The sequence below is a fragment of the Boleophthalmus pectinirostris genome, unplaced genomic scaffold, assembly GCF_026225935.1.
Source record: "Boleophthalmus pectinirostris isolate CB_2022bp ecotype Guang Dong unplaced genomic scaffold, ASM2622593v1 HiC_scaffold_5, whole genome shotgun sequence".
In the NCBI taxonomy this organism is placed as follows: Eukaryota; Metazoa; Chordata; class Actinopteri; order Gobiiformes; family Gobiidae; genus Boleophthalmus; species Boleophthalmus pectinirostris.
In genome coordinates this window covers 21,271,033-21,295,859 of record NW_026571404.1, presented here as the reverse complement: position 1 = coordinate 21,295,859, position 24,827 = coordinate 21,271,033, and the positions used below count along the sequence as shown (strand labels likewise).

The following is a 24,827-nucleotide window of genomic DNA, read 5'->3' as shown; positions in this document are numbered from 1 at the left end:
ACGCATGCCCCGTGCGCACAAGCGTCCCCGGCCTGTCAGTAGCAGCCAGATGGAAACGTAGGCAAGTAAATTTGGTGAGGTCATGTATTTTTAAGCTGCACAACGGAATAAATCATCACTCAGGATCGGTTTTAACACATAGTGCGGGGCTCTGTGACATTTTGGAGCTCTTACACCGGCGGAGAGATCGATAGTTTGATTTGGTGACTGAGGTAAGATGAGGATTCGCACCTCTGCTCCTTAGACGTGCTTATTGTTTGGCCGTGGGGGAGGGTCGTGTCTTTTAGCCTTCGTGCATGTTGCACGTTAGCAACGAGGTTATTTTTGTGTCTGGTTAATGTAATTTGTTTTAATAATCTATTCACCTTGGTTATACGTTATAAAGCGTCAGTAAGCGTCTTGTCTATTTGAGGCACATGCCGATTGCGCACCACTGCTGATGTTGCGGTAGGCCATCCCATGTACGACTACCTCCATTTATTGTAGCTGTAGCCTAGAATCTAGAGCCTTTCGGGGTTCTACATATAAATCTACAAAGATTATCACAGCTGACAGCCTGCCTTACCATCTAACATTGCACATAATTTGCCCAGTGACTAACCACGTTTATATTGATAGTGGTTCAGTGGTATACATGGTAGACTGTATTCTTATGATGTCACTGAGTTTGTGATTTGTGATGTGCACGTAGAGCCTGGAGCAGCTTGGAGAGTTTCTACTTGGTAAATCTGTACATTAGTCTGAAACAGTGCAGGCATGTTGACATGGATTGTGTCTCTGTGCTGTACTGTGTTATTACGTGGCTAATGGGTTGCTACCCAGATTCATTGTAGTTGGTGATTATAGGGAGTACTCCAAGGACGTGTTTGCAAAACAGTAATTAAATAATTAAGGAGAAACATATTTTCAAGTAGATCCCATGCTTGTATTTGGAGTATGGTGTCTTGGAGAGTGAAGTTTTTCTAGTATTACACACATTACATTATTTCAGGGGTGAAAATTACATTCTCTACAATGTCATATTTTACCTCATCTAAAAGCCATAAAGTGTCTTACACTTACAACAGTATATTGGCACTTAAGCAAATCTATTTAAACATTAGATAATGTAATGTCTATTAAATACCATCAACGAGATTCCCCATTCATTGAAAAGTGTGAAATCTATTTTGATAATGTGAGAGAAGATGCTATGTACGTATTTGTGACGCTCAAGCAACAGACGCGACTCTGACTCATTTAGTTCTGCCATCATATTATCCCTCATATGGACTGAGAGCCTGGAAAACGAAAATCAGGGGAGTGTCATTACAATGTGTAGTTTTATGCAGCCAGTAAACAAATGTTAATATGCACATGTTCTACCACAAAACTCATCATTTGTCCTTTGTCCTATTATATTGTATATGTATTTGTTTTTGTGGCTTTGTGAATTTATTCTTTGTTCTATATAATATAGTAGCACTTCCTATGGCCTGCTGTGTGCACCATTGCTGATAGTATGAAATCTCTCATCGAGTTGCTGAGTTTTGGAATTGTGCTGTTTTAGCCGAGTGTGAAATTTAGCTGTGTCTTCACTCTCTCTCATCTCAAGTTCTCACTTGATTTTTTCATTCACCTGCTTTTACTCAGCTGTTGTTGTATTTATTATCTTTTTGGTCTTTTCATCTTTGTGTTCACAGAGGACCTTTTTTGATGCTCAGAAAGCTGCTTTTGAAGAATTCACAATGAACAAAAATAAGAGAGAAAGGGAGTTTTACAGTGTTGATGTTGGAGATTCAACATTCATAGTGCTGAAGAGATATCAGAATTTAAGGCCTATTGGCTCAGGTGCACAAGGGATTGTCTGGTATGTTTATTTTCCATTTCTCTCTTACATATCAGTATTCTCTGTATTTTACACATTAGCTGAAATGTCTTTCTTTGTAGCTCTGCCTATGACCAGGTACTTGAAAGAAATGTTGCCATCAAAAAGCTAAGTCGACCATTTCAAAATCAGACTCATGCCAAACGTGCATACAGAGAGTTAGTTCTTATGAAATATGTCAATCACAAAAATGTAAGTGCTGTTTTACTGAATGTTTATTCTTGGTCAACAAGTAAAAAGATGTTTAATTGGAAATGTTTTGGTTACAGATTATTGGCCTATTAAATGTATTTACACCACAAAAATCTTTAGAAGAATTCCAGGATGTGTAAGTAACTGTTCCTTATTATATATATTATCATCACTTACTTGTGTGGAGGCGTTGGTTCACATGACAATATTGTGTGTTTGGCCAGATATTTAGTGATGGAGCTGATGGATGCAAACCTCTGCCAGGTCATTCAGATGGAGTTGGATCATGAGCGACTCTCGTATCTGCTCTATCAGATGTTGTGTGGCATCAAACATCTTCACGCCGCTGGCATCATTCACAGGGTAAGAGGAGATGGTGTTGAGTGGCTTCATGAGGGTCTGGTTGTTCATACAACAACAACTTATACAAAAACTACTACTACTACTACTACTACTACTCATTTGAAGTATAAAAACATAAAATTTAACATTTTATTGCAGAATTTGTTGGCCTCATAGACATAGCTAACCTGCTCTACATGATCCTTTTATTTTGCTGTTTTGTCCAAAGATAAATTCCTATTCCTAATATGGAACTTGGCTCCAAAATCGCTTGTGTAACTGCTAGCTTCGTAAGCTTCATTTGACTGTAGTTGAATGCCCGTAGTTCACATCTTTGTACAGTCTATGATAGGTCTTCTTGATCTCAGAACTAATGTAAGATCATGTGGTACTACTGCATAAGCTACGTTTGTTGTGAAAATTACAATTATACTGTATAAAATTGTGTTATACAATATAATTATTTTTCCATGTTTTTTTTTTTTTTTTTTTAATTTTTTTATTTATTACCTTGCTAAGAAAAACTATTATTTGTTGCAAGTGTGTGATGTCAAACTAAGGGTTGATGTGATGGCATAAACTATGTAGCATTTAAATGATCTTCATTTTGTGCCTTTAGGATCTGAAGCCCAGTAACATAGTGGTGAAATCTGACTGCACACTGAAAATTCTGGATTTCGGTCTGGCTCGGACAGCAGCGACGGGCCTTTTGATGACTCCATATGTAGTTACACGTTACTACAGAGCACCAGAAGTGATCCTGGGCATGGGATATCAGGCTAATGGTTAGTGAACATTTGCATCTTTTAACAGTTTCTTCTCTTTAAACGTAGGAAATGCTCACTAACATTCAAACTAACCTGGTGTGCGTTTTTCTTGCGTCTTTTGGCTTTATTTACCATTATCCACAATACTTAGTGGACATATGGTCTGTGGGCTGCATACTGGCTGAAATGGTTCGCCATAAAATCCTATTCCCAGGAAGGGACTGTATCCTTGTGTATTTTAAGACATTGTGGCATTTAAGTATTTTTTTCTTAATGCTGTGCCGTGCATGTATCATTTTTATTTGACCTTCACCACCACTACCTTGCTTTTGCACATTCACTCCATCTTAATCTTTATTATTTCTAGGGATGTGATGATATCCAAATCTCTCAGTATGATATTTTCATGATATACATCTCACTGTACGATATTTATTGCGATATTTTGTGGAGGCTAACAAAACTGTGAATATGCTACGTTTTCTTCTTTAAAATACCTTGATAAGACTTAACCAAAAGAACTAAGCTTTAAAAGTGCTTATAACAGTTATTTCTCCATGTAGTCTGCACTGAATTGGCACAAAGGATCATTGTCTATGTAGTTCCCTCTTGGTTTTTAGCTATTGCTGCACCATAACTATTAATTTAAGTGAAGACACTTGTAATTCGATATACTGTGATGGTCCACAATATTATTGTGAGACCTTTGACGATAGAATATCACGACATTTCGGTTATTGTTACATCCCTAATTATTTCCACATTTGTTTCATTATTTTATGTTTTATTGTGTTTTTGTTTATCCTTTTGTTTGCATGGCGTTCACCTTCAATCATGTGAACACCCTCCCCAGTGGATGTGTGGTCGGTTGGCTGTATAGTGGCCGAGATGATCAGGGGAAGTGTGTTGTTCCCTGGCACCGATCGTATCCTTCCCATCATTGATTGATCATTGTATCATCATTTCATTCCCTTAAATGTAATCCATCGTTGATATTGTTTGCCTCCTCTCATTTTGCCATCTCCTCAAAATGTCCTTGATCACTGTAATATCACAATGTTATTGTTATGAGTGCAGATGAAACAACACTGCTTGGTTTCAGGTAATTAATAACACTGCGGTTATTTAAAGTAAATTACTGTATCAGCTGCTTAGCACAAAGTGTATGCCCTTTACAATGTCAGTCATGTGACATGGGTGTGGTATTGTGTGTTTGTGTACTGCAGTCTGAGCAGGTTCAATGTTGAAAAGTCAGGCTTAAATGTTACATCACAGGAGTTGTTTTTTATGGTGCTGCTGCTGCAACTACCTTAACAATTATACATAGATATTGACCAGTGGAACAAGGTAATCGAGCAGCTAGGCACCCCGACCCAGGAGTTCATGATGAAGCTAAATCAATCAGTGAGGACATATGTGGAAAACAGACCTCGCTATGCAGGGTACAGCTTTGAGAAGCTCTTCCCAGATGTGCTCTTCCCAGCTGATTCAGATCACAACAAGCTCAAAGGTAAACAATATTGTTGCAGTTGTATTAAATAATCCATATACTGGCAATGTATAGTATGATCAATGCGACATTATGTTTTGTCTTTAGCAAGCCAAGCAAGAGATCTTCTGTCCAAGATGTTAGTGATCGATGCCTCCAAACGCATTTCTGTAGATGAGGCCCTAAAGCATCCTTATATCAATGTTTGGTACGATCCCGCTGAAGTAGAAGCGGTAAGTAAAAAGAGATAATGTTATCAAGCACGTTATCTGTATTGTTTAGAGTATTTAACAACCTCAGTGTTACTTTTTCCTCATTTTCACTTCATTAGCCACCTCCAAAAATTCCAGACAAACAGCTGGATGAGCGAGAGCACACAGTGGAAGAATGGAAAGGTTAGTCACTACTTTTGAGTCTTGAAACTGCTGCGATGCAAGCTGACCCACAAACAGCATTAAGTCTTCTTTAGGAAACAAATGCTTATAAAATGCTTGCTGATTAAAATGTTTTCTACCTTTGTCTTTTTGTTTAATGTATGTAATAATAGGTCTTGTTGTGCCTTTTTGTTAAATGCTTTTTCTTATTTTACAGAGCTGATTTATAAAGAAGTATATGATTGGGAAGAATGGCATAGAAATGGAGTTATAAGAGGCCAGCCATCTCCTTTAGGTATGTCAACAGCAGAACATCATTGTACTGTCTTTGTATGTAGTTATAACTTTATTTTCATTGGCAGGTTTAAGTGTAATTAATGTAACTTTAAATTTCAGTGAGTCACCTCCCTTTACGTTTTAATAAAAGCGTATGTGTTGACATGTATTTTTCGCAGCACAGGTGCAGCAGTAGTGGACAGCCCCCCTCAGCCCGCCTCCTCCTCCTCGTCAGTCAATGATGTGTCATCCATGTCCACGGAGCCGTCTGACCCCAGCAGTGACCCCACCATGACCTCCGAGACAGAGAGTAGTTTGGACAGTCACACTTCACTGGGTGCTCTGGCCTGTTGCAGATAATACTCACGTATAGTATCCCCCACACACATGAACACAGAAACAAACCCTGTCTAAACATATGCATGTATTACACATGTATGATGGGGCACGGTTTACGCCAAAAATGTGTTTTTTAGTCTGTAGAGGTGCGCTGTTTATGTACAGTTTGTCTTGAACTTTTCTCCTGCTGTATGATGTGGTTTTAAAATGTATAATTATGATTGTATTTTTGCTGCAAAGAAGAATCACAATAGGTTTTAATGTGAACTTGTGACGTATGTTTTGAAAGAGAAAAAATGTGTATAAATTACATGCTGTTTTTAAGGTACAACTGTACAGTGGCTACATCACAGCCTGCTGTTACTGCAATATTCATTTTTGAGTATTGATCCAAATTACTAGGTTTGCTTTTTGTATTATTTTTATGACAGTTGAATGAATCTATTTTTTATTTTTGTCAGTAAATTAAACAAAGCACATTTCATGTTAAAGCCAGATGCAAATAGATCGGGGCTTCTTTTTGTAGAAAGCAAGCCTCGAAATGATTGAATTTGGATTGTGTGTATGGACAATGGCACACACGTTTGCTACATGCATGTTTTAATAGCTTGTTAAGGAGTCTTATTGTCAGGAAGAACAGGGTGAATGTATGTTAAATTGTGATGCGCTGTGACACTAATATAGACCACTCCTTGAATGACTGAACTGAAGATTGTTATAAAATCTTAATCTGAACCAGACACTTTATGTTTTGGCAGATTTCATTTTTTCAACACTTGTTTTTTTTTTATTAATTTAAGTGTCCTTAATCCCTTCAGTCATTTTGTTTTGGTGCACCTTTGTTAGTTCTACCTCTCACACACACACACAAATGAAGTTACAGTCATTACTGTAAATCAAGACACAACATTGGTATTTATTTATGTATTTATTTATTTCAGGCTACGAGATGTCCGTTTGTATGTAATGTACTATTTATATGCATTTTTGTTCTATAGTATCCTGTGCAATATAATTTTTTTAGAATAGTGAATATGTACAAATTTACAATAGGCTTAGATCTACTTATGTTTTCTGAGAACCAGGAAACAGACATTTGCCATAATATCCTTTGGCTCAGACAGTCAGCATGCTCGTTTAGGAGCGACCCTGATCCAAACGATTAATACCCAGTGGAATTCTGGGAGTTAGAAACTTCCTTTTTGTCTCTTTCATATTTTAAACACAGTTCAAAATCTGTGTTACATGAGGAGGAAACAAGGAAGTTCCATTAGTGTAAATTATGAATGAGCCCAACACTGACAACAAAGCTAACCTGTATTTTACCGAGGCCACCTGTGTCCCACTTACAGATCAATGATGTCCCGTGCATTAGAGATGCAGTCTGTCACCTTTTAACTCCAACAAATAAATAACTACAATTACAATGTTTCTAATGTTTTCTCTTTCAGCAATTGGACAGACACACACATTGTACCTCATGTCAAGGCTTTCTGTGATTTTTTGTTTGTTTGTTTGAATAAGTTAAAAACAGCAACAAAATATTAAAACAAATGCTTGGTCCAGTTTAAGTTTGGCACCAGCATTGGTCAGTGTAGGCACAAGATGGCCGCTTAGAGGACACAATGGCAAGTAGTAGTACAGCAGTAGAGGGTTATCTTTCCTCTAAAAGACCTCCTGAAGACATATGGACCTGGTCTAGTTTGTCCGCCCTGTTCCAGTCGTCAGGTCCCCCAGTGTTTTAAAAAAGTCCTCCATCTCTTTTTGAAGGAGGATGTTGCGTTTTTCTGCATCTTGATGAGCCCTTTCGGAGTTCCTGAGTCGAATCTCTAACATGTGGAGCTTCTTCTTCTCTTGATCCAGTTCCTCCTCGAGCTGGCTCACCTGCGACTGGTATTTAGAGCAGGACTCCTCCAACCTCAGTTAGAAAGGGACAAAGGTATAATTTTACAAACCAATAAGAAAATGCATGCATCCCAATTTCATAAACAGTCAAATGTATTATTTTTTTTCCATTTTGACATCTTTGTCCCCTGAATTTTTTAGGGGTTTTATATCTTTGCCTTCTTCCTCTAAAAAGTACTGAAAATTACCTTGGCCAGAATACTGAAAATGAATAGTTGCTTTCTCAATTTTAATAGCTGTTGGGTTCCCCTTCATTTCATATTTTGAAGCACCAAAGAATAAGGCTATATATTGTTTTATTTATCTAAATAGCTTTTTTGTTTTATATTTCAATGAGATTCTATTTGTCTATTTATGAAACACTGTGTTCTAACATAAAATTGCAAAAACAGGCTGCATAAAAAGTAACAAGGTCATACTTGCGGATGCGTGTTTCATAGTTCTTCCTCTGATTCTTCAGCTCCTGCTTGAGTTCGCTCACTGCCTCATTACAGCCCTCCTGTTTCTCTGTGTCAGTCTCTTCAGGCTCATTCACTGTAATGCTCACAATGGTCTCTCCAACATTTTCAGTGTCCTTCACCTCTGTGCACTTGTCTTTAGCCTGCCCTACTTTCACATCTTTTTCACTGCCCTTGGGTTCGTCTAGTGAGATCTCATAGGATGTCCACAGAGTAGAGGTGTCTGCCGGCAAACTTAGACTGGACGGTGCTACATTGTCATAGGCGGAGAGTCTGTGGGTTTGTAGGGCTCTTTGGCTCAAGGAGGATGAATTAGTCCTAGAATCCTCATCTGAATCCTTAAGTGAAAGAGTTGAGTCCTTTAGTCTCTCCCCAGACGATGTAGTTCTCCTGTGAGATCGCAGGGATGACAAACCGTTCATCAACCAGTTACTGCCTCCTGCTGCAGACACATCTCCAGCTGACCCACCTATTTTACCCCTCGGACCTCCAGATGCTGCTCCGCCCTTCAGTGAGGATTTCCATGTGGGTAATGGTTTGGACTGTTTACTTGGACTCACAGTCAAGTCACTCCCACCTCGCCCTTCAGCTTTGCTTTCTGACACTTCCTCTAGTTTGTCCTCCTTTTTACATCTGACCCCACTTTGAGAGTCCATGCCTGTTGCACAATGGGGTATTTCGTTAGTAGTGGAGTCTGGTTTTGAAGTAGAGGGTGTGTCTTTGTCTTCTTGGGGCAGCCACTCAACCCTCCCACGTTGGACAGGAGGAGTATTTTGAGGATGGGAGGGTGTTTTAGCGTCTGGTTCTGGCTGGTCTCTTTGGTAAAGCCGAGAATGTTCGCTGATCAGAACAGTCATTAGGTGCTGGACCTGAGAGCTACCTGTAGTACACACATAATTTAAATTAAAATACAATAACTCACAGTTGTATGTCAAGGAATCAACAGAACACTTTATAGCAAAATAGAGTGGGTGACAATATACAGATATTAAGAAATCAATCAAAAATAATACTGAAACTAGATTCTTAATCAAACAAGTATAGACATTTACAAGCACATTTTAGACAAATTCTGGTAGATTATGGATCCAAATATTGTCACCAAGCTCATCCAAAAATATTGAGATATAACATAATTGCATATTGTCTGTCCAAAATATTCATCACGTTGTATTTGATATTACTAACCCTCCATCATTGTGACAGGATCCTCCATTCTAGGTCGAAGGACATTGGGTCCAAACACAGTGGCCAGGTTCTGAACACTCATTTTATTCTCATTAGAGTGACTCTGAACCTCATCCAAGAACCTGGAATAATAATAATAATAATAATGTTTAGTGCTGACTGCACTGCTTTAATTCATCAAAACACTCTCTTTGTATTTATTTATTAAAATTCAAATGACTGATAGGGTAGTCTGAGTCATGTTTTTTTTTTTTTGCAAGTGCGTGGTCAGCAGATGATATTTTTAAAAAACAGGAAGGAAGAGGAGAGAGGCAATTATAATGTCCATCATTGTGAGAGCGCATATTTGGTGATGGAAACAACTTCTCCATTCAGAGACTTGACAGAATGACAAATCTTTTGTCAATTCAAACAATCCATTCAAAGTGTCTATCAAAGTCTGCCATAGTGACATCAGTCTTTCTGTGGTTGTTCATTTATTTATACAAGCCATATATATATATATATATATATATGTATATCATACAAGCAAAATATGATCATCAAGATTGTTACTTACTTGCAGATGTAGCGAAGGAGGTTGTAGTTGACCTGAGGAAGGGACTTAACCTGTTTGCAAAGCTCTACCACGGCCTGAAAGAAGCACGTGGATTATTACAGAGGCTAAAATGTATTTTATATGTCTATTGCACTTAAAAGTTAGCTACCATTTCTCTATCCTTCGTAAGAAGTTGAGCACAAGAGAGGAACTGTGTATATTTGGCAAATGGGATCACAGGCTCAGGCAACTCTCTGATGTACAGCTTCAGCAGCGATGCCACTGTGTGGACATCAGTGGTACTGGTGAACAAGGCACAGCACAGTGTTAAAAAAGAACAATGGCATATCACTTAAGAATTTCTGTTTGTGTTACCTATCAAATACTGGCTTTTCTCCTCTGTCAAAAGCATCCTGCAGCTCTCGGACAAGATTCGTCTGTCCTGGAGCCCTGAAAAGACCTTCTTCTTTTAGTCCATGTTCACGAATAAAACTCACACACTGCTCCACCAGCACTGGCACCTCTCGCTGTGCTGACTGAGCCTCATACAGCATCGTCTCCTCTAAGTGCTGTCCAAAGATACCTGAAAACCAATAAATAACCATCATTGCAATATTTTGTATGTTTCAGATGTGTAATGAATGTAATTATTATGTATGTGTATGTAATGTAATTATAATTTTACATTTACTCTTATCTAATATATTATTTTTACTAATTAATTATAAATTTGAAAAATAAACATCAGTGAACTAGTTTAAGATTAAATATGCAGTTCGATGAAAGCGCCCCACCTCCTCCGAGCGGAGCCCATATAGCTCTGCGTATGGCTCTGACCCATTCCTCCATGTCACTCTGAGAGTTTGCCATAAGTAGATAAGACTCATGGCTTATTCCAGGCCTCTCCTTTTCCCCACTGGCCCCTTGAAAAAATATAACATTTTTAAAATGTATTGCTTTGTAATAAATATTAAAGTATACATTTCACGTTTAAGACATAAAGTACAATATGACAACTTAGAGCAAAACGGACTACAAGTGTACAATTTCACTATACAGTTTATTTTCTAATAATTAAGGATTTAAGTATGTTGCAGCTCCTGAACATCTCTATAAGCAACTGGCCTTGGTATTTGTGACTGTGTCCTTCACTGTGGTGTGCACTGCTGTATGTGGATTAAATGACCCAGAAAGGATACAATTCCCAGTGGACACAAGCAACTGTACCATGGCTCTTACTCTGCATAGTTTCTGATGCCTTTCAAGGGTTTGTGTGTATTTAGCATCCACAGTTTAACCTGTTATTTTAACTCATACAATGCCCCTATACCCTTCAAATTTCCAAAAATAATAATTTATATAATACTTGAGTAAATCACTGAAGTAGTAAGAAATACAGTACAACTATTTTTATGTGGATGTAGATATATTCAAACAGTGACGAAATGATTAAGGCATCAAATTGAACTACCATATTCCAGTGTAAACTCACCTGGCACTATTTCAAAAAGGTGGCGGCCAGGTTCATCTTGAGTGGCAGGCAGCTCATTGACCTGACTGCCCTGAAGAGGGATACAGCCCTGCAAGAGAAACACACATGAGAAAGAGACTGACAGAGAGGCAAAAACAGGGAGAAAACATTGCACCAATGCTTTTCAGCCTCCTGAAATCAATTGGTGGTTGTGGACTTGAACGTGTAGTGTATGTTAAACATTATTAAGCTCCGAGAGCAGTGGGCTCTGGGCGGCCATCCAAGAAAGTAAGGTAATGATGATGGAGGCCGAGATGACTCAGGGAAACATCTCTTCATCTATTTATCCATATTTACTTCCTGGTTTACACTCTGAACAACCTCACCACACACAAGGTCATAGGTCACCAGTTAAGTGCCTGTACAAGCACCACAGGGCAGCCAGTTACCACATTATCAGTGTACCAGCAAATATCTCAAGACATTGCTAACACGCTTAGAGTTTAATGGCAAGTAAGTGATAATGGATGCCCAAATGGACAGAAGCAAATGGCCTGTCTTTAAAAATCAACACTGTATACATTTGCATTATGACCATTATAATGCACATCATTCTAACCTTATACCTTTTTGATGTTTTGTATTTTTCAGTGGGTGAATTTCTTGACACAGCTGTTTTCATTTGGCTTGAGAAAGGTATGGAAGGAGAAAGGTGTGTATGCCGAGAATGATGTAATGAAGTAGTAATTACAATTGGATAGTTACAATCAACTGTTTGGACACACCTAGTTTCATTATTGACTTGATACCTCTACCTACTGCAGCACATTATAATGACTGAAGTAGGTAAAGGAGTTTCAGATTGTCTTACCCCTGGATCCTGTGCCCTGGTTCACTGGCAAATGCTTGAGCCACTACATCACTGCTAATCCCAAAATACAGACTGGTATTCTATAACCTGCTTGCCAAAATCTGATATTAATTTTAATAAGTTACCTGCGCTTTCGTCTCCTCTTGGTCCTTGTAAAAGTACAGAGCTTCAGTCCTCAGAACAAACCAGCGCAGCTGCCAATTCTTCATGATGCTGCGCTGCCTCTTGAGCCATCCAGCCTTTAGAGCCTTTCTCCTGGTCCAGAGGAGAGCAGGGCCGTGACACCCGCGACAGCTCCCCAAGCACCATGCTTTTTGAGCGGGCTGCATGGATACACAACACACGGCACCACTATCAGGAACACGCTCTATCTGTTCTGATATTAAACTGAGATAGACAAACATTCATGAAGAGAGAAAGAGTGTGTGTTCAAACCAGTTCAAAGCACTTTCAACACTGCAGGTAAAACAAGGATGACAGGTTGAGTCAGTCTTCTATTATGCTTTCGGTAATGAAGGACACTTTGAACTGAGGTAAATGTATAGCCTACAGGGATGTAGAGCACTATCACTTAAATTAGCTTGCTTGTACGGAGAAGAGTTTTGCTTCAGATCACCAATGCTTAAATGTCTACAGGCCGATTATTAGGATAGATTATAAATTAGCATCTGCATGTCAATAGTATGGAGCAAAGGCAGTGACAGTGTGGGGAGGTCCCTTGGGAGACAGGGAAAGAGAAATTATCAGAAGGCAGAGAGAGAAGAGAGGAGAGGAAAGGAGAGAGGAGAGAGGAATCAATGGCGTTTCTTTCCTTGTTAATTGCATCTGGCTTTTTGCTGAGGACAGCAGCGAAGGTACAGTATCTGCACAGGCCTGAAATCTCTGTTTATGTATCCCATTTGCACTGCGTTTTGGACATTATGAACCATCTATTACATTTTATGTTTTGTATTCATTTTTTGTGTGTGAAATGAGTCAAAGTGACCAACAAAAAAAGAACATACATTTTGTAAAGCAACATCCGGGATCCTATTACAATTATAGTTATATTACCAATTATATGAAATTGCAACATTTATTTACTTACATCAAGTAGCCTTCTTTTGTGTCTTTTGCATGCATAAATTAGCTCCTTAGGTTATGACATAACCTCGGATCTGGCCTTACTCCTTCTCCCCACTATGACATACACTATTTTGTTTCTATACATCCCCCATAATCTCCTTCTGTACAATTCCAAAAGCATCTAACCTGAGCTGTCTCTCACATGTAGCTACTAATTGTTGTAACTCTTATCATTCTCAGTTCACCAGCTCCAACTCTGCCCCCTGATCTGGTCCTTATGTACAATACAAAAACTGATGGGATGATTACTATAGAGGAGGTACATAATGCTGTTCAGGCTATATCAGTGACATTTTATTAAGTCACTGATATAGACTGTATACCGTAGCCTGGCTCCCAAACTTTTTTCTCTCAGAGACCTCTATTTTGTGTTAGAGACCACACTTCTTCCTCTAAAAATAATTTGTCTTTGATTAATAATGAGTCATTCATTGTCTTAAAAACCTTATGGAAACAGTAAATATTCTATTGCTTCATTATAATTTAAAAAGTCTAAATCCCTTAAACAAGGCACAGATGTAACAATGTAATGATATATATTATCCTATAGAAGAATCAACCCAGAGTTTGGATGACATTTTATGTTTATTCTGCAATAAGTGTAACTGTGCAGTGCTCTGGTGTGTTTAAACTGTTTGTAATCCACAGTGTGTACTTAGATGATGCAATTTTTGTATTATCTAAGACAACTCATGAGTAGTTTAGATTTCTTGCTTGAAATACAGTAGCCAACACACCATCTTCACTGATGCTCCATTTGGTATGAATGATAGAGAGTCAGGAAGAGCGAAGCTGGAAATCTAATCAAAGAAGAATACCATGCAGCAAATGAGAGATGACGTGCAGGGGAGCAAACTGAAAATCACTGCACTCTCCAACTGTGCTCATAAAGGAGAAAGATGAGGCATATCTCCTGACCAACGTCTTGTACACTCTTATGACAGGACCACAATGCATGCATTAGTAAACCACCTTCACATTAAAAGTATCTGCATGTCAGATATCTATAATGATCAACTGCTTTGAATATTTTCAAAGGGAAGTATTAGCCTCATCTGTCAATAAGATCACCAATCCATATGGACCAGTGTGTGATGGTTGTCTATAGCAACCATCTGCTCTGTTGAATACACAAGTATTTATATCAGCATCATGTTGACTTCAGAGCTGATGGGTTTTTATGTTCCAGTTTCCTTGTCACGTGAGAATCATGCCTGTATATGTGGTGTCTTGTCCTTAGTCAGGTGAATTTTACCCAAGTTAGAGGAACTACATTTGGACAGCTGTTGTTATTTACATGAGGTGTAAGAAACTCACAATATTCAAACCATATCACATCAAGCGACCAGCACATAACCGCACCAAGTTAAACCTAAGCAAGTCTTCACCAGGAGGACTGCAGGTGTGAGCAAACCATAGGAGACAGCAGCCATGTTTTACTACAGCCCAGTGTCTCCCTATTAGGGTCCAAGCCTTCTAGGAATAAGGAGGGATTATGAAAGTGGATGACATCACCCTGTAGTAACCAGTGGTTTAACACTTGAACAAAGCAGATCAACTACTATGGAAAAAGTAGGATGCAAACATTCATGATCAGATTGTACAATTAGAATACTGCCATTATCAATAAACCTAAACCACACACACTGTTGTAAGAAGCTTTGCAGACATAATAAAAGTATGACATTCACTCAGATGGATAACAGAGAGAAAAGCCAATGAAGCAATGGGAGGTGCTTACCCCTTCGTGCCTGTTTTATCTTGGGGCTCAGCATGGTTACGGTTGCTGTGCTGCTCCCCTCCTACAGAGACATGACTGCATCCCACTGTTCACACACACAGACAGCACCAGTGCCTCGCCCTGCTACTCATCCCTGCGCATCTTCCACTCGCCGGCTCTTACACACTCGCATACACACATTTGCATGCACTTACAACCACCACCGTCGCCGGTTCCCCCTCCTTCCCTCCCGTTTACGCCTCTCTCTGCCTCTCCCTCCTTTTCTGCCTCACTGGCCCCGGCAGCGTGCTGTTGTTCTCACATACCCAGAGCCCTGCCCACTATCTCCCTCCTCTCCTCAGCTGAGTGTCTCTCTACCCACTGCTGCTGCACTCAGTATCAATTTCTCACTGTCTATAAATATGTCTGGCTGTGTGTCCTCTGCCTCTGTTTTCCCTTTTCACACAGGCGCTACCATTAGTCAGGTCTTTAAATTCCTCCCAGCTGTTTGCAGAGAACAAGTGATATTAACAGTAATATCATTACTGAAATTAAACATTTTATTGCCCATATATCAATACATTATGATAAGAATATTGCATCTAGCAGTGAATATCTATGGTTTATTTTTTTTGAAAAATACAGCCAATTATTTTTATTATTTATTTATTTATTTTTACTTTTAAGCACTTTCTCCAACCACTCTAAGAAAGCCACACTGCCACAGCCACTTTAATATTTTAATTTCTGCTTACAAGTTGTACCAAAAAACAAGGACTAGATACATTCTTTTGAAAATAAAGAAACTATTTATAACCATGTAACTCATCTTAACATAACCACTAACAGAAGTGACACAAATTGTCACTAGTGTCTTAGACGCAAATAGAAAGTTGTACTTTACCTGCCAATTCTTCCAGCCTTTCTCTTGTTGAATAGCTCTGGGTTGGTGAACACATAAACTGGCCTCCACAATATATTTTCTTCTCCAGTGGACCCATTTCTGGAGCTAGAACATCCAGGGAAACACACCAGCACACTGAGAGGCCAAACAATAGTGATACTGATGTCTTAGACCTACCCTTAATTGGTAGAAGTACTGAGAAATGAGAGCGCATTCCAGACTTCCTATACTTACCCACATCAACACTCAAGTGACGTGGGCCTTAAAAATGCTGACTTGGACAGTCCCTGAAAGATAGTCATTAGTATTACTTCCCCTTGGAAAATAATCTGAGGTTTTCTTTGTTATAAAAAAGGGAAAATGTAATATGGTATTTTAATAACCAGACAAGCCATTATCTATGTTTCTCACTCAGGAAGTGTGATGAAGAAGTGAAAACTGCTGACGGGTAATGTATAAAAAATTATCATTGTATGCCATAGCCACTTTGAACTTGTAAATTATTTATGCATTAACTACTGAGAAGTGTGTGAAAGTCCAGTGGAATATAGCAAGACTCTTTAATAGCAATATTTTTACATTATTTATTTTTAACCATGTATGATTCACAAATATATATGGTGTCAGTCACAGTAAAACCATCAGTACAAGTGCAAAGTGCATAATCTTTACCACAGTAGACAACACATAGGACAAATAAAAATGCATATCAAAGGTAAAAGGGTTATATCATAGAGACAGACAGTGCAGTGGCTGTGGGGTGTGATCTATAATCAAGAAATATGGTTTTGAGCGACACATAGGAAATGGGGATGTGTAATTAGAAAGACCATGTCCCATAATGAGAGGAGGGAATTTGTCTTGGCACATAACTGTGAGCAGGTCAGTGAAGTAATGACATATTAGTCTTCTGTGCTAGTAAAGATGATCAGACATTATAGCTGAACAAAAATGTCCACCATTTTTCACCAATATACATAATATATGACCCTACTCTGACCATTATGTTAAGATATATTAAAAGGTATTACAGTACAAAAGATATGCGACTCACAGTTTGTAAATTATCCATAACATGATCGTAAACTATTCATAGAGACATGATTATTTAGTCACCATCAGTGGGGTCCATAGACTGTATATATGGTGGGGTCACTAAAACAATGTCAGAATGTATGCGAGTATGATCTTCCTTGAAGTCATCTGCATTTAAAAGCACAGTAAGCTATTAAAACTAAACTATGGTAAAGTTTGAGTTCAAGTACATACTATAAATGGCATTAGAGGATATTTTGTCAAGGAACAGTATTACATCACAATAGCACACTTCATACACTGTAAACACATAGTTAAGCATCATTAAATAACCAATATCACACAAAAGGTTTTAACAGTGTTAGATATCTATGGCAGATTTGCTCTCACGTGTTGGTCCACTGCCTACCCGCTTTCGCCCCTCCAAAATAAAAGTTAAAACAGTAGTCCAGCGTTGTACAGGTGACTTGTGTCTGGACCCTGTCTCACACTGCCTGAAGTAGGTGGTAGTGCCATTGGCTATAGCTTCAAATTGCTCTGTCAGTAGCCATACCTCCCAAAGGAGAGTCAGTACATTCATTACCAACAGAACCACTACCCAGAACTCCTCTCCAACCAGTGTTAGCCACACTGAAAGTGTGTGGCTACCCATTGGCTTCTTGCTGTATAAGTAACTTGTAGCTGTTGCTCCAAAGAGAACGTGAGCTGCCACCATGGACAGAATAAAAAGGAGAAAGAGACGATGGTTGCGCTGACCGATGCATCGGTTCAGGAAAAGGCAATGATGGTCATAGTCCTTAATGCAGACATCACAAAGCTTACAGTGTTTTGTGTTGTCAGGCAGAAACAACTAAAAAAGAGATAAGAGTTTCAGTGAACGTAAACACTTACCGTTACAATTTTTTAAATTAAATCTAAAAACAAACAAGCAAATGTAAACGTAAATTTTTTTAAAAAGGTGTATCTAATAATATATTTCAACTCAACATCAGATGCAACTCCATTACTTACTTCACAATATGGACAGAATCTATGATGACTTTGGTTATTCTCGACTAAATCAGCTATACAGGAAAACCTAGGATCGGCTTCTTCTCTTTTCAGTCTCCCAGGATCCTGGATTAAAATCTTACAAAACAAGCACAAAACTATAGAGAAGTGGATCATTGACACTTGGACCAATGGAGAGGCTGGCCAGACACATTCAAAAAGTTAAGGAAACTATTTTTAGATTATTTTTTAATGAAATACTATGCCTTTTATGTGTAATTAATATTCAGCAACAAAATATATCTAAAATAGCTTGATAATTGAAACTGTTCTATTGACTTCGTGTTCAAAAAGCAAACCTGAGAGGCCGTGCAATTTCATAGTGGTATTAAATTGCACAAAGCACTGCAGAAAAATGTTCATTTACTTGTTTTCATTGTTAAAGATAGTTATAGCTGTTTTTAAATGCAGAAAACTGGAATGAACAAAACAGGATTACTCAAACATGCAAGACTCAATCAATCAATCAAAATATAACTTCGAGTTAATTAATTATGTTATAACATGGTTAAAAGCCCATTAAGATGAATTTTGCATGATATGTTCCCTTTAAAATTAATACTAATATTGTAGCTGAACACATGTTTACAAGGATATTAGGCATAATTTTCTCATAGAAACAGAGGAGGGAATGGAACAAACCAGCGATGAGTGTTCCCAAGTAGACTGGATTAGGCAGCCTAAAAGGAAGACATGTTTGGTTAACTGTATGGGTTACACTTTCAAAATGTCATACTACATTTTCTATCAAACCTTTGATATGTTGTCATGCGATGATATTGAGTAAATATACTTCTGGCAAGCCAGGGGAACAGCAGACCACATATAAGGCCACCATACACCCCCAACATGGCAGCTATGAGCAGAATGGCAGCACCGCTCAGCAAGGGGAAAAACAGTGTCCAGTAGTACAATACTGAAAACAACACAGACAGAGAAAAATAAACCTTTGTGAAACAGTTATAATAATTTAAGTATTTTAAATGCATGCTACTACCATGGGACTCTCTGGGCTTGTGGTATAAGGGCTCATTAATGTACCGACTCAGTAGTTTGGTGAGTTGCTGATGTCTGGAAAAAAATACAGAGCATAGCAATGTATTAATCAGCACAAGAATCCCAAGAGAAAAATGTCACTGGAAAGTGCCAACATGCTGGATATTGTATTTGACCAGAGGTAGTATTTCTTGTGAAGGTTTACCAAATAATTTAGAAAGACAGATTTACCTAAATGTCTTCCCCTGTTTGCAGAGATTCAATGGTGTGAGCCCACTATGGTTCTTCTGATGGAGCATTCTGCACCCTGCTTTCTGCAGCAGAGTCCAACACACCTCCACTCCCCCTCGCTCTGCTGCAACATGAAGTGCTGTCGCTCCCTGCTGGTCAACAGCTTCTACTGCACATCTCTGAAACAAACGTACGTTTTAATGCAAGCGTTAGACACAGTCTCAATAAAACATGCTCACTAACAAACTAAACTATACACTTCCACACACACACACACACACACACACACACACACACACACACACACACACACACACACACACACACACACACATATATATAAAGTAATTAAACTCAACTGACACTCAACTGACCTGGTCTCGAAGCAAGTATCTGACCACCTCTGTGTTGCCTGTAGATGCAGCCAGGTGAAGAGGTGTCACTTTGTACATGTCTGTATCAGAAAATCTGAACATCCCAGTCTCCCATAGATAGTGCACTGCAACACTGGAAAATACAAGGTGTAAAATTAAATAAAAATAAAATTAAAAGAAAAAAAAAAAATCATATATAATGTTTTTCTTTTTTGTACATGTTGCCACCAGTGACAGCATGATGTAGAGATGTCTTCCCCTGTAGGTCTATGATACGCAAATCAGCACCATACTGCATCATTTGATGTATAATATATATGTTTCCCTGCCTAAAAGAAATAAGATAGTCAAGTGACACACCATTAAACAAGATTGCATTTCATAATATATAAACTTACTTTTGCAAAATGCAAATTAGGTAATTTACCTGCAGGCAAACTGAAAGGCTGTCTGTCCAGCATCACATGTTAGGTTAGGGTCAGCTCCATTACTTAAGAATAATTCCACCATTGAACGACTCCCATGTAGGGCAGCATAATGAAGAGGGGTGAAACCACCCCAACCTGGAAAAATTACTGAATTTACTTGCATTCTCATTTTCATTCTCAAAAGGTCATTGCAATCACCACATAGTCTGAACAGCTGAACACCCAAACGCGTAACTACAAAGTAATAACAATAAAGTTATCAATCATAATAAAAAAAAATCATGTATCATTCTCAGTGGCACAATAACTTGAATACAAAGATTAGAGATAGTTCTAAATACAAAAACGCAAATAGAACAAGTCAAACAATGAAATAGCATAATCAATGTTCTAGCAATCATCCATATTACACAAAATTAAAAACATTTACAACTAAATTTACAATAAATTAAGGTTACATTAAAGCACATGCATCTTACCTTTCTGCTTTAAGACTGATCGGTCATTTTGGATGAAGTGAATGCACTGTTCTAAATTCCCCCTCTGTATACAGTCAAATATGTCTCCACCACTAACACTACAAATCGGCATCGGGTGCATTATCATAAATGTCCTACAAAAATATCCACGACCAGGAAGTGTAATAGAAATCAAACTAGCGACATCATATTGTAAATAGAGACAGGAAATTGCCTTTCGCGGCCAGATAACGGTGATCCTACATTGTGCAGCTAAACTAAACTGATTGAGCCAGAACACGCCCTAAGCACCTCACTGGATCCAACAAGTCACGTGACCGGAAATTTAGAAAATGTTTGTTTACGTACATACGCCGACGCTGATTGGCCATGGCACGCTCTGTTTCTCTGCTTACACATATTTTAGACTTAAGGTAACTACATATGTTTTGCTATAGGTTTTGTTTCTAAAATTTGTACATGGTTCGTTTTATAGTTGTAGGATGTATTCTCTTTGCCACTTTTTGCACGTCCGTAGTTCTTTGACTGAATCTTTATGCTAAGGCAGGTGACACACATCCATTTCATGAAGAGGTTGGTTTAGGGTTAGGGAAAACATAGCTGAGATTTGTGCCTCCTTATCTTGAAAACATATAGCAGATTTGTGTCCAAGTTATGAATTTCCATTAAATTACACAAGAGGGCACTGTTAAGCTAAGAATGACTGGTGTAGTGATCGTCTAATTACATTACCTTCTTCAAACTTCCAAATTTAGCTTTAGCTACTTCAAATATTGTCTTTTGTTAATGTCTGTAATATTTAAAAGTAAGAGTTTATTCTACCCACAAAGAATTGAACTCCATTAATGAACAATATGCGTAAATTGTAATTAGTATTAAACATATTAAAATGAATTGTTTAGTGTTTTTTTTTTGTTTTTTTTTTTGTTTTTTGTGAAGCATGTGATGTTGTCAGTCTGATTCTTATGGTGATAGAGGCGTCTATTTAAAGCAATGATTTGATGTGTAGGAGGGCCCCATCCAACCAGCTTGACAACAGTTTTTCACTTCTCCTTCTCTAAGGAAGTCGGAAAGCACATGACTTGAACCAGCTGATGTGAGTTACTCAGTTGTTCAAAGTTCAGTCAGCTTGTGTCAGATTAGTAAGAGGAGGGTAGAGCAACTGTAAGGACCAGCCATGCCTTAGCAAGTACTGACTTGTCTCCCACTGTTGATGTAGGAACATGGACAGACTCTTTACTCAGACGGGATAACTTCACAGTACAAGTCAACGGATGTCATCCACTTCTACCTAGGGAATTTCCAGAATGGCTCTCACGCAGTTACAGGTATGTGTTCATTTTTTGTGTTATATAGGTTGTAGAGGACTATATAATATAAAATAATGTAATCTACATTACCTTGCTCAAAAACAGTTTTAGAGTATACAGTTACAGTTTACAACTACAGTGTATAGTCTGACAAGGTCAAAAATGTTGGGTTTCAATTTTTTTAAATTCATTTTTTAAAACATAGACCACTACACATACTTATGAAACACTTGACTCTTCATTGTGTTGTTATGCTTTAATTCTTTTTTAAAATTTTTATTAATTTAAACATAATATTGTTTGATATTTTAATTGCAAAGATTATTATATGTTAATTAAGTAATTTTCAATCTCACATCCTTGTATCATTCACTGTCTATGACTCTGTACGGCATTTTCATAGGACCAGCCTGGTAAAGGGGTGAGGATCAATAAGGAGACAGGGGAGCTGAGCGCATCAGGAGAGTTATCAGCCTCTGTGGAGTTAAAGACTAAAACACTAGTGGTATCAGAAGACCCTCAGCCTCAAGACGAGCTCATAAAACAGTTATGTGAACTGAGGATTCATTCATATTCTGGCCAGAAGACTGACAAATCCTCTCTAGTGCCAAAAGAGGAAGCCCTTGCCAAAGTCCTGTCTCTTTATATACAGGTACAGTGAAAAGCGTAATGCTATTATAGTAGAGTAAACTCCACACAACAACAATAAATGTCAGATGTTTGTTTCTTAAGCTGATCTTGTCATTGTCTTTGTTCTTATTTATATGGGACTTGCGCCAACATAAAACTCCAGGCATCAATAAAAACTGAATGAACTCACTGAGATTGTTACAGGAGTGAAAACCTCCATCCTTCATTGACCAGGCTTAGAAATGTAGTGTATGTAAGCCTCATGACTAGAGATTTGACCAGAACATAAAGCCTTACTTGTGAGAACAGCCAACTCAGGGAAATGTGGTATCCTCTTAAGGAACAGAAAAAGCACTTCTATTATTGATGGTGACCTGTATTATACAAAGCAGTTGAGATCCTTTTATTACTGTTAATGGTTCATTTGGTTTTACTCTGCTGATTGATATAATATGAACATGAATCTTCTCTTATGCTAGATTTGTGTGGATGGAGGAACAGTTGAAGTTGTGAATTTAAAGGGACTTTCTGCTTTTGTGGCTGACACGCTCGTCCAAAGCATCCACAGGAGACTAGCAGAAAAGCCTGCAGGTATTTCCAGCACTTTAATCATGAGGAGTGTCCCATTAAAGTGGTGGTTACTTTATGTTTTTGTTGTTACTTCTGCTTTTTCTTAGATTTTCTTTTACCCTAATACAAGGTTCCTCTTTATGTGTGTGCTTGGCAGATCAACTTTCAGTTAAATGCAAATATTAACATAGTGAGCAAGTGACATATTTAATGAACTGAAACCTGGGGGGGCTACTGGGCACTCAAAAGTATCTTCATATACATCCACCAATGTTGAATTTGCACTTTAGATTGCAGCTATCCATGTTCAGACATACTGATTGATAAAATGTGTCTTTTTCAGACGAAGCCCGCAGTGAAGTCGTGTTGTTTTTCCGGAGGCAAGATGCGAGTACAAACTTTGAAAACGGATGTTGTTCTGGGTGGCTGCTGTTGAAAGCTCTGGTTCTGCTCACAGCTGATGGCTCTGTAAGTGATGTCTTAGTATTCTGTGTAAAATGCATGTTTGCAGTTTGTTGTGTTAGTATTTACCAACTCTAATTCTGTTTGTACGAAGGATCTACTCTCCAGTTTAAACCTTGAGCTCCCTGCTGCTTTGGTGAAATGTCTCTACTTACTGGTGTGCTTGCCTCCCAGCCAGGAAAACATAGCTCTTGAGTACTCGTTTCAGGAGCCACTTACACAGGTAATTTATGTCTTCTTGTATTTTATATGGCATACGTTATATTTACATAATATTTCTGTAAAAGCGTAGTTTTTTCATATTAGTTTTAAACTGTGGTTTGAAACAAAAATTTAAAATAACTGTTACATTTACTAAAACATGGGTGTTTATTGTTTTCATGCAGGTTTTTCTCCACCTGTGCAGGCTGCCAGTGAATGTGGAGAGGTTAGTAGAGACTGAAGAGTTTCAATGTTTAATTATTGGCTTCACATCACTCTGGGACCAGACTAGTGCTTTATGGAGACACCAGGCATCCCAAATTCTCAAGGCTGTTTCTGCATCTGCAACCAGAAACATGGTCCCAAGTTTGTTAGGTATGATGATGGTATTTATTTATTTATTTATTCATTTATTTATTCTACAGTTTTTTTTCTGTCTCATCAGGCAAGCATTGTATACGTATTTGCATCCAAAACTTGCTGCAGATTCGGACAGATGTCTCTGGACCAATATTAGCTGAAGTGGCAGTTGCTGTATTCAGTTTTATTAAAGACACTTATGACCTCAACCCTGCTCTTTTTGAAGTATTTGACACCAACAATGGGTATAAAGCCCTAGAGAACATCTTAAAATGGTAAGAGAAAACTATAGATTCAGAGAATGGTTGTAATTTAACAGTTTGTAACTTGACTTAATATTGCCACATTTGAAGTTGTGAACAAGGTGTGCCTGCTGATCAGCTTTCTCCTGTGGAGGAATTAATTGAACTCATTGCAGCATTTGTCATGTTTGGAAAAACAGAGCTGAAAGTAGCTCTATGCATCAGTAACCCACAACCTCCAGGATTTAAATTTGATGCTCCTCAGGCCACAGGTAGGTCAGATCTTCACCCTATCTATTCATTGTTCTTGGTCATATCTAATATTGTAGGCATTGTCCACAAAAATTCTATCCATGAATGATTTTGTAAACCATGCTTTAATTATTTCTGGAAAGGAAGGCTTGATGCCAACACAGTTCATAGTTTATCTGCATATGCGCCCTCTTATGACCCCCCTAAGATAGCTTATTTCCCATGCTGCGTGACTCTTCTCCCTGCTCTGCCCCATGGCAGTGGACTACACCCCTCAGGTTAACAGGAAGCTGAGATGATTATGTCTGGGATGATGAAGTGGAGCCTTCTGCACTAACTCTGTTAACATGCCTCACATCCATTCACTACTGGCCTACAACA

At 38.3% G+C, this 24,827-nt stretch overlaps 4 protein-coding genes across 6 annotated transcripts in view; 2 read left to right on the top strand and 2 right to left on the bottom strand.

Annotated features, from left to right (window-relative positions):
- The first annotated feature begins 18 nt into the window (after positions 1–18).
- Positions 19–7,073, top strand: mapk8a (mitogen-activated protein kinase 8a). Of its 3 annotated transcripts, none has more exons than XM_055163057.1 (12): positions 19–61; positions 1,683–1,849; positions 1,930–2,059; positions 2,137–2,195; positions 2,284–2,422; positions 3,021–3,186; positions 4,022–4,093; positions 4,496–4,678; positions 4,766–4,890; positions 4,989–5,052; positions 5,249–5,326; positions 5,492–7,073. In XM_055163057.1, exons 2-12 carry the CDS (start codon positions 1,728–1,730, stop codon positions 5,665–5,667), a joined length of 1,314 nt encoding a protein of 437 aa, XP_055019032.1. In that variant the 5' UTR covers positions 19–61; positions 1,683–1,727; the 3' UTR covers positions 5,668–7,073. The 3 variants fall into 3 exon arrangements, with proteins under 3 accessions (XP_055019032.1, XP_020777041.1, XP_055019033.1); XM_020921382.2 differs by having other exon boundaries at positions 35–212; XM_055163058.1 differs by having other exon boundaries at positions 35–212; positions 5,487–5,635.
- A 144-nt stretch (positions 7,074–7,217) lies between these two features.
- arhgap22 (Rho GTPase activating protein 22) lies at positions 7,218–16,113 on the bottom strand. Its single transcript, XM_020921396.2, is given in 13 exon segments — positions 7,218–7,564; positions 7,971–8,889; positions 9,198–9,319; positions 9,757–9,830; positions 9,905–10,037; positions 10,111–10,318; positions 10,530–10,658; positions 11,228–11,315; positions 12,203–12,328; positions 12,330–12,400; positions 14,944–15,004; positions 15,827–15,931; positions 16,061–16,113. Coding segments are annotated over 13 exon segments (2,262 nt in total). The 5' UTR covers positions 16,067–16,113; the 3' UTR covers positions 7,218–7,344.
- A 272-nt stretch (positions 16,114–16,385) lies between these two features.
- Positions 16,386–20,697, bottom strand: si:ch211-223a10.1 (putative ZDHHC-type palmitoyltransferase 6). Its single transcript, XM_020921550.2, has 10 exons — positions 20,420–20,697; positions 19,940–20,075; positions 19,731–19,841; positions 19,513–19,645; positions 19,139–19,317; positions 18,909–18,982; positions 18,665–18,827; positions 18,509–18,591; positions 17,873–18,063; positions 16,386–17,711 (listed from the first exon to the last, which is right to left on the bottom strand). Exons 1-10 carry the CDS (start codon positions 20,544–20,546, stop codon positions 17,223–17,225), a joined length of 1,686 nt encoding a protein of 561 aa, XP_020777209.1. The 5' UTR covers positions 20,547–20,697; the 3' UTR covers positions 16,386–17,222.
- Positions 20,698–21,519: 822 nt separating this feature from the next.
- The window catches only part of wdfy4 (WDFY family member 4), a 35,612-nt gene continuing 32,304 nt past the window's right edge, over positions 21,520–24,827 (top strand). Inside the window, exons 1-8 of the mRNA XM_055163096.1 lie at positions 21,520–21,747; positions 22,133–22,381; positions 22,839–22,950; positions 23,273–23,397; positions 23,486–23,614; positions 23,778–23,967; positions 24,038–24,227; positions 24,306–24,466. Of these exons, the coding sequence (XP_055019071.1) occupies positions 21,727–21,747; positions 22,133–22,381; positions 22,839–22,950; positions 23,273–23,397; positions 23,486–23,614; positions 23,778–23,967; positions 24,038–24,227; positions 24,306–24,466 (1,177 nt within the window). The 5' untranslated portion in view covers positions 21,520–21,726. The remainder of the gene's footprint in view (positions 21,748–22,132; positions 22,382–22,838; positions 22,951–23,272; positions 23,398–23,485; positions 23,615–23,777; positions 23,968–24,037; positions 24,228–24,305; positions 24,467–24,827) is intronic.